Source organism: Astatotilapia calliptera, chromosome 7 (assembly GCF_900246225.1).
Source record: "Astatotilapia calliptera chromosome 7, fAstCal1.2, whole genome shotgun sequence".
Classification (NCBI taxonomy): domain Eukaryota; kingdom Metazoa; phylum Chordata; class Actinopteri; order Cichliformes; family Cichlidae; genus Astatotilapia; species Astatotilapia calliptera.
The window spans coordinates 30,728,194-30,741,635 of NC_039308.1; the positions used below are offsets into that span (position 1 = coordinate 30,728,194).

The 13,442-nt window shown below is 40.5% G+C and overlaps 1 protein-coding gene across 2 annotated transcripts in view; it reads left to right on the top strand.

The window, feature by feature from the left end:
- The first annotated feature begins 1,216 nt into the window (after positions 1-1,216).
- The window catches only part of rxraa (retinoid X receptor, alpha a), a 107,334-nt gene continuing 95,108 nt past the window's right edge, over positions 1,217-13,442 (top strand). Inside the window, exons 1-2 of one of the 2 annotated variants that reach the window (XM_026174286.1) lie at positions 1,217-1,789; positions 1,948-2,254. In XM_026174286.1, coding sequence (XP_026030071.1) covers positions 2,116-2,254 — 139 coding nt within the window. In that variant the 5' untranslated portion in view covers positions 1,217-1,789; positions 1,948-2,115. Of the gene's footprint in view, positions 2,255-13,442 lie in introns of both variants that reach the window. The other variant, XM_026174287.1, reaches the window with a different exon arrangement.

The following is a 13,442-nucleotide window of genomic DNA, read 5'->3' on the forward strand; positions in this document are numbered from 1 at the left end:
GAAAAATTCACACAAACACAACGGACAATCTTCTGGGTAGTCCCCCACCACCCCCACACATAGACACCCCACCCATGCCAGTGTACACCACAGAAACATAGACGTTCTCTTTCACACACGTGCACAAACACACCTCGAATCAGTGCCCAGTCAGACTTAATTTCCCTCTCCCTTTTTTTTTTGCACAACTGTCTTTGATCTTTGATGTGCCATGCATTGCATTAATTATGTATCTTGCCTCAGTACAAACGTGGCGAACACCTTCAAGTTTGTAACAGGAGCAGGCTCATCACAGAGGCCTAGAGGATGGCTGCAGGAGGCGTATGCCTACATTCCACTGCTCCAATATGCACCGCATAAGGGAAAATGCAAACCTTGCATCTGAGCTACTCCCCCCTTTCAATCTGTGCCAAAGAAAGGACATTTTTCACCCTCCTGAAACATGTTCCTGGTTCATGTGTGAATGTTGAGGGGGAGGAGGAGCACACAAGGTGGATGTGACATGAATCCACTGGCACTGCACAGATATGGCACAGAGAACAATAACAGAGGAATGATCTAGACTGCACATTGGCCTAATGCAGTGAGGGTTATGCAAATGAGTGTGCTACTGCTTGCTGTAAAGCTACAGCCTAGAGGGGATTCTGTGACTCTAACCTAAACTTTTTTTGTATCTGTGATAAATGCATATTTTGTCCTTTCTAATTTTTCCTTTTTTGGAAAGCTAGAGTAGGAATTTAATACATATGACCAGATGTACAGTGGAAGGAGTTGAGGGAAGTAGTGAGAAGTCTTTCCTTGCCCTTTTTTCTTATTGGCCTTCACGATGTATAAATATAATAACTCATTGTTAAGAGTTGGAGTGTGTAGTAATACTCAGTTTCCTTTTTTTCACTGGTTAAAATTTGATTTGTTGAGTATCTAGTGGCAGGAGAAGAAATGTATGGCTTTGTTGACTTTTTCATTCACCATTTGAATGCGCAGAACATTGAAAGAAGAATGTCAAATGTCCTCTTACCAGAGTTCCAAAAAAGTGACTTAAATCTATAAAAGCACATATGAGATGGGACTTAGATTGGTTACAATTCCACCAAAATCCCAGTTCCGGTTGTGTAGCTCAATGTGCTTTTCGTGTTTTCATTTCGTGTTGCCCTCGGCAGTGAGTAAATGCGGTTGAAAAATGTGTCTGCTGAGCCAATAGCCGAGGTTCAACACGTGTGACCAGGTTAAAATAACAAGAGATAAGAGGTGGAAAAAGTAAGTAGCTGCTACTCAGCTGCTGAACTGATTCCACTTGATTTCGAAAACTTTCATATTCGGAATGGACTGCGCCGTGCGGTCTCGTCCACCCTTCTTTACACGCTGCTCATTTCAAAGTTCACGCAGCGAGCCTCCAGTTTCTCTCCGTGTCGCTGCAGCCCGGTCTACGTTTGTGGGAGTACCCCCTGCGCAGGTCCCTTTTGCAGTGCAGATCCAGTAGTTGGAGTTGTACACTGAGCGTGAGAGGGAGAGGAAAGGAGTGTGAGCGCAGCAGCAGAGTGAGCAAACAGAGGTAGAGACATTAGGTTATCTTCGGAGACCATCACACATCGATCTGTCACTTTTACCGCTTTGAGCAAATTCTGTCTTCTTCGAGAAGTCAACAGCAGCAGCAGCAGCAGCGCCCTGGTCTGGTCTATTCGAGCAGCCGCCTGTAGAAAAAAACAGAAAACTCCCAAACGCGGTGGTTTCAGCTGGCATGAGCTAACCTACGAGTTAGACATGGAAACCAAACCATTCTTGTCATTGGGTAAGTTTGTTTGTTTAATGACATTGCATCGTTTTAATATGAACGCGGTAGTTTTGTGATCGCACTTGAGTCCCTATATTAGTGTGCAACGTGTCTTCGCTCTGCGTCTCTTTGTCTTTTTCTGATATTTTTTTGCCCCCTTTTCTGTCTTTTGACAGCGCGTGGAGCGAGTTGCCAAAATGCATCTACACGTTTGGGGCTGTTGACGCGGCGGAGCGGCCGTGGCTGTACAGAATTTTACCTCCGACGCGGACTTGTAGTTTATCTTTGTGTCAAAGCAGACTTATCCTCGCGGTGTTGCGCTTATAATTCAGCCGTTTGAGCTGATGACATTTGGCTGTGATACAGATGACAACGCTCGCTGTAGAGCGCGCATTCCTCGCGTGCGCTGCTGTGAAATCAACTCTAGAAAGAAAAAAAGAAGCAAGAAAACTTTACGCTTTGACTTTGGCCGTCGACACTTTTGTAAGTTTCATGAGGGGGAAAAATGCACACCGAGGTGAAGCTTTAAACTAGCAAGCAGGTATTGATAAATTATACCCGTAACAGACACATGTACCTTTTAGAGGACGGGCAATGTATTTATTTGTTTATGTTTTTTTTAACTTATGTTACCATCCTTAAAGCAGAATATGCCTCGCTTTTGCGTTGTGGAAGTCTAGCGGTGCGTTGTGTTGAAGTGGCAGTCCTTAATAAAACATAAAGGAAAACAAAAAAACGTGACTTGGTTTACCTCGCGGCTAAATTGACTTCCGTTTGTACTTGTGGTTTAAACAGGCAGTATAAAACTTGGCTCCCGAGCTTAAAATTCTCCTAACATTGCCTGACATCTCCTAGCACACTGCTCAGGTAAACGAACTACTGGCAACCTGAGGCCAGCACACACAGGTGACACAGGTGTAGGAACCTCTGAGTATAGTTTTGTTTGTGTTTTTTAAAGGAGGTGAATTTTCCACTTAAGGTCTCCGTTTGTGAAGGGTCCTGTATGTGACAAATGTCACATTAGTCACATTAATTTTCCAGAAAGTAAAGGAGAACAGGGTATTTACACAGGAGTAATAATTTCTAGTAGCTGATGCAACATATTTTTAATAAGTGCCTGTGTTTTTGTTTAGATCTAATGTTTAAATATTTGGGTCATTTGCATTTTTCCAGCTTAAAGACACAGAACAACGTAAATCATTAATTATGACTGCTACTGTAAGTTTGTCAAAGTGAATGAAACAGACCCTTGTCCCCTGTTCCAGACGGGCACAGAGCTGTAGGCGAGCCCTTTTTATTGTGTCTGCTGCACTTTCATGGGGGCATCGTGTTACACCTTGACACATATCATCAGCTGCCTGTATGCACCAAGGAGATTCACAGGGACTTCTGAGGCACTGGGCGGCTTTCTTCAGTTACAGGCCTCGCTTGCTGACACTGTTGCCACAGCGCCCTTTATGTGGCTTCTCAGAAATACGCTAAACCGCCAGTGTGACACACACTGACAGGCTGTTATTACAGGTGCAAGTGTATTGTGTGTCCATGCTGAAAGTGATTCAAGTTTCACTTTACCTAATTGAGCACCAGAGTGGTCCGTGGAGCGTATATGGAAAACAAAGTGGTATCTGAAAGTCTGTGGTATCTGGCTGGTGTAAGGCTCGACACTTTCCCATCAGAGTTGGCCCACATCTTTCCCTTCAAGCTGCGCTACGTGCTGTATCAGCAACTTCTTCATCGCCTATAGTCTTAATCTGTGTGTCCTTAAATTGCCGTTTATTTTTGCACTTGCTCTATCAAAGGTCCACTCGAGCGCTTATTGTTAATTCAAGGACGCCGTTATCTGCAAAGTCCTTGAATTTATTGATTAAGCGCTTACCCGGGTAATTATCTGTCATACCACATTAGAAATTGTGATACTGTTTCAGATGACACACGGTACATTTTACAATTATAGATCGCTTGTTGGCTGCGATGACGACACCTCTCTTTGGCACCGTATGTCCAGTACTGGATGCTCATGCGCTGCCTAATCCCACTGTCTACCATCCTCCATTCATATCTGGCAATAAACTGTGGCGACTGAATGGATGACATTAAAAGGAGAATGTGTCCTTTTGTCCGAGAATTACTGGGCTTAGAGTCTGTCAGTGAAATAAACATTTTGGAACATGAAAGGAAAGGAGAGGTTTTTAACCATGCCGAATTCAAGTCTTTTTTCCTCTCAAAGTCATTTGCTCCATAAGTATTGAGTGTCTGTTTGGTTGATTATTTCATGGCTAATATGTCAACATCTAGGAAGTCTTTCTTAATGAAATCTCACCAGCTAAATGTTGTGCGTGCCCGGCTATTATTGGTCATATTGACTTTTGTTTATAATTAATTATATCAGTGGTCGAAAATGAGAAGATGCTGTAGAGTATGTTATTCACAGTGTAGTGCATTCAGAGGCACATTTGGACAATTAAATAAAATTGTGCTGATTACAGTAAGTCACAGACTACTGTAAGAAATGTAGAGCCATATTTATAATTAATTGTGTATTTGATGCATCAAATATATAGCATAGCATCTTTACTTATAACGCACTAAAATTAAAAAATAATATAATTAATAAGAAACGTAATAAGAGACATCAACAAGTCCTGCTGTGCTGAAAGCCAAGGTAAATAGATATGTTTTAAGACGTGATTTAAAAACAGCAAATATGTATATGATGGAAACAGATGAAATGTTTCCAAACAGAAAAAAGTCTTTAACAAAAGAATTGATTTAATAAAAACAAAACAAAACTAATTGACAAGTATATCAGTTTGTGGTTTTCACATTTACCTAACAAGTGAAAGATTCCTGGTTTGATTGTGGGAGCTGTTCACAAAGTGTGGTGACTCTTTGTGAATAAGCCAGCGATAAAGTTCCCTTTTGCTAATTTTAGTCTGCCTTTCAGATCACTCAGATCAATTTTTTAAGTAATTTTTGGCCCGCTTCATTTTAGATGTTGTCTGTATAGTGAGTTGTGCTTCAAGCAGATGCAGAATTTAAAAAGAAAAAAGAAAAAAAAAGTTTGGTGATAGACGTTGCATGCAAGGTGCAGGGTGTTACTTTTTATAATGAAACTTTGTTTTATTCAGGCATGGTAGTCAAATTACTGTCTGCATGGTAGCGATGGTGTAGAACTGAAAAAAAGTTCAGTCAGACCTGTATTTCAAACAAGGCTACCTGGGCATACAGTCCCAATAAACACAAGCATATTCCTAAACTATGTTGATGTAAAATTCTAATTTCCCTTTGTAGTCATTAATGGGACTAAATTTAATATCCTTTATTTAAAGCCATGGTTGCGTGATGCTTTGATCACAGTGCACACGTTTACATTTGGGATGGACTTGACTAGCTGCATTCTTTTCCTAATTAATAGGTGTCACTGCTAACAATAATACACTACTGCATCGTTGGAATCACAATAGAGAGAGTAACAATATGAAGTACATCATTCAGACACACACACATCTTTAGGTTTTCAACAGTTTTCTACTAAAAAGTCTCATCTTTTCCAGCTGTTGCAGCAGTCTCCCTCCACTACTCATGCACCGTTGCCTTTGCGCCACCTTTTCTGCGCACGAGGGTTCAAAAATTGGGAGATATCTGGCCAGCCAAAGTGCCACCAAAGTGAGCTGTAATCACATGGTGGCAAGCACAAACTAAGCTTAACACTATTGCAAAGCGTCTGATTGCTCACTCTAGGCCTGCTGAAGAGGTGTTTGTTGTTTTTCCCGAGTTCAATGGAGCTAAACTCTTTGGTGCTTTCTGTTTGAGGGAACATAAGGTACCCCCATCATACATAGTCACAGATGTGCACAATCAATGAAGTTCATGGTGTTTGATGAAAAAGTGAGATTTGCAGTGGTAGTGGTTGATGAGGAGGCGGGGTGGGGGTTCTGAAGGCTACATTCCTTTTCTGGCAGTAACTCAGGAACAAAGCGAATACTGCAAGAAGCTGTGTGTCTGGAGGGTGTGTGTGTGTGTGTGTGTGTGTGTGTGGTAGTGGTGGTGGGAGTGGGCTGATGGAATTACACTGCCAAAAGCATTTGGCCAAGTTTGTCTTTTACGGCCGTCCAGTTTTTTGTTCCTGATGTGATGCTTTTGCTCCCCTTTTGAGGAAAAAGGGGCTGCAGCTGTCATTTTTATTGGAGGGGTTTTATTGCAAGACTTAATGGCTTAAAGTGACATCTCTCTCTCTCCAGCTCCTTTCTCTTTTTCTCCTCTCCCAGTCTCACCCACAAGGCCTCTTACTCAAGCAAATCAAAGAAAATGTGCTCACCTTCTACGTGCCCTCCCTTCACTTTCCCACCCATCACCCATGCCATCATCCAAACCTAACTATATGAGAGGAAAAAAATAGATTTATGTTCAGTTTTGAGCGCACCAAACACATGTAGACCAGAAAGTGTTTTTTTTTTTTTTGCTTTTTTTTTTTTTTTTTTTTTAAAGGAACATCTGTGCTGATCAGTAATTATACTTCATGACTAAGAAGCCACACTGGCTTCAGATAAAACCATGCATATTTAGTCTGTCACGCTTTTCTCTCCATCTCTGTTCTGCAGCCCACACTTGTTTATGTTCTAAACATAGTACGAATCAGAAAGTGCTTGGAGCCTTTCTAATGCACAAATCATGGAATGATTCAAAGGCTCGTTAATTATTTGTGTAAGAAGCTCCTTGCTCACAGGAGGTCTTTATTGATTGTGGCCACACTGAACTTTGCACCACAGACCTTGACCTTTGCTCCCCATATACTTGATCATTTAAAGAATTTGCCTTTGGCATTTGATCTGGCCTTTAAAAATTTTAAAGACAGTAGCGCGTAGTTTTTCTTTATTTTCTTCACCTTTCTTTTTTGAGTAACCTTTTCTTCATTTTTTTTATATTCCTATCTTTTTGATAGGATCTTAGATCGACTAAGGATGAGTCTATTTATAAAATGCTAATAGACGAGTGCCACAAATGCTCAGAGCCCAAGGTGACCTTGACCCACTGCTTACATGTTCTACTCAATCAAAGAGCAGAAAGGTCAAAATATATATATATATAAATAAATAAAAGCGGTAGCAAAAAAGCACGTATTTTAGTGCTTGAATGGGAGAATATTTCTTATATATTATTCATGCAGCCACTAACTGCTTAATTGTTGTTGATTAAATCGACTTCATCATTTACAGCCACACTTTGTTCAGAAACTTGGTCGTTGCTGTGAGCACTTATGTGTTCTGTATTGCAATCTTGTGAGCTCGACTGGTCTCGGGGTTTATTGCAGGTCCTGAGAGTGTCTGAATGGCTTTTCTGTGGGCTGGCATTATTCAGGGTGCGTACAGCCACTCTTTTGAAGTGGAAACGGAGTCTCTGTGGGGATTTGACCAGATCACACTCATAATTCGAATTGAGAGCAAGGTCGGTTTGCCCTACTCAAGCCAAAACTCTCTTTTCTGTGTGCATCGCAAAAAAGAATAGGAAAAGGACAAGAAAGTCAATGCAGGCCGAGACAGTAACAATTAAAAGAAGGAATAACAAAAAGAGCGCTGGATGTTAGGCTTCTGTTATGAAATTAAGATGCTATGAGAAAACGGGGGGCTGTCAGAAGCTAACTACCCTGTCCTCTTCTGCGCATCCCTCAAGTTGGCATATTTGCAGTAATGAAAACAACTGTCGACTCTGCTTCTGCGATTGCAGTAATGCATGAAAATAACTTGTCTGTTTAGCGGTTATGATGTGTTTATTAATTATGCTATGAGCACACATGCTTTGATGAGTATTCGCTCGGGAGGGAGGACGAAAGGAGAGAATCCTAGATGTGCTGTGCTCCTCCGTGTCATTATACTTCCTCGTGCCCACTTGCTATTCCTCAAGCCACTAGTAATTGGCCCCAATGAGAACAACAGAATTTTTATTTATTTTTTAACAAATTGCTTAATTTGTTGAGTTTCATTTATACCTTTTTTTCCTACAGATCTTTGGATGGGTGTATTACCATTCATTTGTTAATTGATCAATAACCAAATGTATTTGCGCAGTCTTTTTCAAACATGTCCCACATGCGTCCGTATGTATAATATGTACATGTGCACACAGGCTGCCACAGCAGAAACGGAGTAAGATGATTAAGATTGTCTCATGCTGCTCCGTCGCAGTTTCTTTTGGAGGTCACGAGCAGTGAAAGGTGTCCCAGCGTGTCCCACGCTCTCCTTTCTCCTCTCTCCTCACCAACACCATCACCAACTCTGTTACCGTGTCTGTCACCTTGCCAGATACCATGGGGGTGGACTTTCATGCACTGCTGGGCGCAAGGCCACGAAAAGAGCATGCGAAACTCCCTGGTTATGTTCTGTATGTGCAAGTATGACTCTGTGTCAGTGGGCGGATGTTTGGGTGCAAGACAAGGCAGCAGTTTTGAGAGCAAAGAGTGAGAGTTATGTCCATTCTCACCTGTGCACCATCAAATGCGTATCTTGACTGACATCGGCCTCCTCCGCTATCTACTTTCTTGTGCTTGGGATCGCCTTGTTTGGCTTGTTTATTTTAAGCCTAATGTTCAAATGCTGTATTTGCATATGTTATATGCATAGGTGATGGTTTTAAGTTTGTTTTTTATTACCGGTATTTGTAATTTTTATTTAAGTTTTTTTACTTTTAAGTTTACTACACTCTGTTCAATGCTGGTTTTGTCAGCATCACTAGAAATGACAGGAATAGCTGGGATTTTTGCTGAAATCTGATTTTTTTACAGAGTGAAGACATAAATGTATGTATCAACTGGTGCTCTCTGAGACTCTTAAGCTGTAGTCTTAAAAATGAAACTGGCGGTATAACCATTACTTTCAGGCAGTTTATTTCACAAAATACTTAAAAATATGAGTAACACAACATTTCATGAAGCTACCAGCTGACTCCACACTACTGTCCTCTGAACCTTGTGCTACTGACTGAAACAACCCCAGACACATTATTCTACATTATGTCTTGTTAAAAAATATATAGTGTGCATGTGCATTTATGATGCATCAGTGTTATATTTGAATTAAATATAGAATATAGATAGATATTGGTCTGATCCTGATTTCCAAAAGTAGAAAGTTTGGGCCTACAAAGCTGCACATCAGCAGTAGGTGCAGGTGAGCTAGTACAGCATGGAGGGTGACGACAACAAAAGGCTGAAAACAGTTTGGAAATATTTCATGGCGGCATTTCTTTTTATGCTGGCAGATTGAGGTTAACTGAGTTGACACGACTGAAAACCTCAGACGATGACACTTTCCTCGCCGGGCTTCTCTCTCTATCTCACTCTCTTTAAAATGGGAGTAACACTTTTTTTTTACACTTAAGATTACATAATGAGTTTTTGTCAACTTGTTTAATGTTATTTCACTTCCTCTGTGTTTTATCAGCTTCACTCCACACACGGCTCATGTGTTGGAGAAACAGTGATAGTAGTGAAAAGAGAAAGGTGCAGTTGTAAATAACAGTCGTAGTCACTGCAGTAATGTGACTCCCACTGAATAAATATCAATTCACAAATGTATATGTTTGGATATAATTTATATGTATATATTCACACATAAAAGAATGATCCCCAGATTCTAATTTGAATCACAAACTTTGTCCCTCAGTTTTTGTACTATTCCCAGCCAGGTACTACTGCCGTGAAATGAAACGAGCCAAGCTGGACTCACAGTGTCAAATCTGAGACAAGCTCAAACTCAAACTTCAAATTTAGACAGAGAATCTGTATGTGCTTACTTTGAACACACGGAGAAGCTTTTGAACCTGGAAAATTAACTTGTATGCGAATAGTCACAATATAAAATAGGCCCATACAGAATAAGGCATAGTGGCCCATGGGTGCAAACACGGGTACCTTATAATAACCAGTGACTCACTTCTCTAACATTGTGTTTCTGCCGTCTACACATTTTCAGGGGACCTCATAGATTTAATGTTATCCCAGTGTTAATCAGAAAAAATGGTATTATCAAGTATTGTAATATTCCCAAAATAAAAGAAAAGTTCTGAAGCTTATTTTCTTCCTCGTCTAGAAAACTCGTTAACTCCTCATAAGCCCTTTTTATTTTAACAGTTCTTCACCTTAGGAGCTCAAGCATCTTTTCAATCAACTTTTATTAGGATTTATCCTAAATTTTAGGGGGAATTGATGGAACATTGTATTATTTTTTTGGATTTGCATCATTAGCACTAATCGAAGCACTATGATGCCACATTGTACAATCATATTACGAGACCTACTCATTAATAATTTGTGCTATTGTATCAGAACAAACGCTTCTGCTTACTTGACAAATATGACATTATGGGTTTTATTGGTCATTTGTTTGGGAAATTAGCAGTGGTCACTGGAAAAAATGAATGTCCTCATATCAGCTAAATGACTGTGCTTGCTGTTCACAACTGCCTCAATTGCAGAAAATGATTATATTGTTGATAGTGGCAGTTTTACAGTAGCCACGAGCAAGACTGTTCTTTTTTCCCTGTATTGATTATTATACATTAATAATATATATACATTTGCTCCCAGTTGCCACACACTCCAAATGTCCACATTTGCATTAACTGCCATCCTGTTCAGTTTCTCTAAATATGAAGATTACAGCACTCTATTTTCTTTGTGTTATTGTACAATATAAAGAGCCTTGATGCAAATGTTGTTGTTGTTTGGTGTTCTATAAATACATAAAAACAAAATTTTTGAAATATAATATAGAAATATGTAAAAATCAAATTCCATTGAATTGAATAAATCTTAAAAAATAAAAGTGATTTTATATTGCCAGTCTTGTGATGCTAGTTACTTACAGAAATCTGTAGTTTATTATTTTTGTCTTTTTGTTTTTCTTTTCCTTGGAGTCTTTCCTGCTTGAATTGAGGATAGTTGAAGCTGCTGTCCAGCTAGAGTAGTTCCTCATCCTATAACTGTGAGCTCTCAAAATACCAGGCATTAGGAAGTTTTGTTCGACTTTCATGCCCACCTTAGAATAAAAGAACTGGATTTGGGCACAACTTCTGCAGAGGCCCTTTAAATCTGCCTGGAAGATTAAAGGCTGTGACTGCAATTATGATAAACAGTAGATCTATTACAGGAACTACCTTCCAGTCTGTGTTACCGATGAGTTTGAAGATATGGAGGGATATTAGCATACGGAAGAAGATTGACAAAGGTCAGCTCAGATTTAGACTCGCAGCCTAAATATGTCTAACAAGTCGGAGCTTTCGCACTATTGCCACAGATCAGATTTTCATGCATGAAAGATACAAGTGCAGAATGATAACATGTGAGATAACAGGGCCCCTCTGTAGGCTTTTTCGTCCACCTGCAGTAGTGAAAGACCGATTAACTGTTTGTTGACGCCTACAGGTCTAGCATGTTCATACATCCGCCCAGACTGTGGCCTCCTGGCTTAACAACACGCACCTGTGTGCTTGTGCACATGTAGACATGAACATGTGCGGATAGTCTGGAGGGTTTTGTCACCTGTGGTTACAGACCATGCTACAGCCGTCTGGTTTTAGGAATGTACTCAATGGTGCAAAGGTGGAAGGCTCTTAATAGCGCAGGGGGAGGAAGGGCTGTCTATCTAGAAAGGATTATAAAACACACACATGCACACACACACAAAGGGCAGTGCCAATATCACATAAAGACAGATGAATTTAGTGTGCTAATTATTCCACTTTTGAAAAGCACCGCATGCTTTCAAATATAACATTTTTCTACAAGTGACATTTCATCAGGAGCATTTAGGTGGCTGTTCACTCCCTTCAGCCTCAATATTCAGTGTATTTATTATAATCTATTTTAGTATTTTACTGTCCCATTTGGGAAATTTGCTTTGCAGACAGGCCTCGCAATAAAACCACACCGTAGAACCATTTAATACAAAACAATAAGGCCGCATATAACTAGACAGCCATGAAACGCATAGTAAATTGCTCTAATATAAACCCATCTTGACCACAGTGAGTCCACAATGCTGGGTGCACTTATTTCTTTTTTTAACTGAGCAAGGCTACTTAGCTACTCTAAAGTAGAATGAATGAATGCAGAAAGCGCATCAAGTGAATACCGAGTTAAATGCTTATTTAAAACCCCCTCATTGTGCAACCAAGGAAAACATTCAGGATAATGTAAATGGATTATATACATGGCTTTACATCTCTGCCTGAGTAAGGGAAGTAAGATTTTTTTTTTTCCTCTTTCACTCTCCCACATAATCTAGAATATTGTTTGTGCTATTTAGGGGAAGAGTGTTGAAAAACCAGGTTTACTAGACAGACAGACAGGCAAGCGTGCAGGTGCCGGCCGTGTCTTTGTCGTCAGCATTCTGCATACCAAAGTGCTGACAGTTGCCTGCATGAACGGCTCTGACAAGTTCAACTATCATTTGGGATGCGTTCTTCTGTTTTTAGCCCAGAACTGGAAACGGGAGAAGGCTGATGATTGAGTTGTTGTTATTGGCAGTGTTCAGCTGTTTAGATGTGTCTGTGTGCGCAAGCATGCTCTTGGTCTTCAGCTTTCATATCAGATATTTTTCACTATATACATTGACTCATGTCAGTTTTTCATGACGAGCTGAAGGTGTTATTCTCGCCACGTTATAAAAAATATATTTGAGGATCCTAAAGCGGTTTCTGCCTGTGGTTGAGCATGCACATTTCATTGTGTACAAGTCTACGCATGTTGGCTTTTGTATGCCGTCGGGATGATTAACTGATGCTACAGCGTGTATGTACTGCGGGTGGAGTCCCCAACGCTGATTCATGAAGTGGTATATGTGGAGCAGATGGGAATCAGTGTGCTGTCTGGGAGAAGTAAGGTCAGGGGTTGTGGCTGGGTCACACTCTGTGGGAGAGGAGCATGCTCAGCAGAGATGACAGTGATTGTATGTAAGTGAGGGGAAGGGAGAGGTGATGGTAAGGGTGAAAATGAAAAAAGAAAAACAGATCAGTGTGAAGTCAGGGAAGAGAAAGCAGGAAGCATGTTGCCTTTATTTTGGTCCTGCTTCACTCAGTGCATGACTTTTTTCCTCATCAGCGCAGCTATTGTTAGTAACAGAGTTAATTGTTAATTGATCCAAAGAGTGATTAAAAAGAGACAGCTAATCTCCGTCTCTGTGGCACACACACACACACACACACTCACACACACACACACTCACACACATATGGACTGTAGAGAATGAGAATGGATGTTTATTGCAGGATCTAGTGGATGCTAAGGTGCCGTGGGGGCTATTAAAGCCCTCACTTAAAAGGGACTATCAGGGAACAAAGATGTGTGCTGCTTGGAGGAGGAAGGGGTAGAGGGGCTGGAAAAAAAAGAGAGAGAGAGAGAGAGAGAGAGAGGCCAGGCAAAGAAAGCAAAGTCCTTGGAAGAGTGAGCAGAAGGAGGGAATAAACAGAGTGAGCACATCTGGATTGCCTCAGCAGCATATTTGTGCAACATCTGGAAAAATTCCCTGGAATTTAAGGCTCCCCTCCTTTCATTTAATTTTTTTCTGCTTTTAACTTCTTCTGTGTCCTTTTTTTTTTCTCTTCCTCTTTTTTGCATCTTCAAAGTCTCTTACCTTCTTGCAGCATGCATGTAAATACTCCCAAAGTAATGCATGTA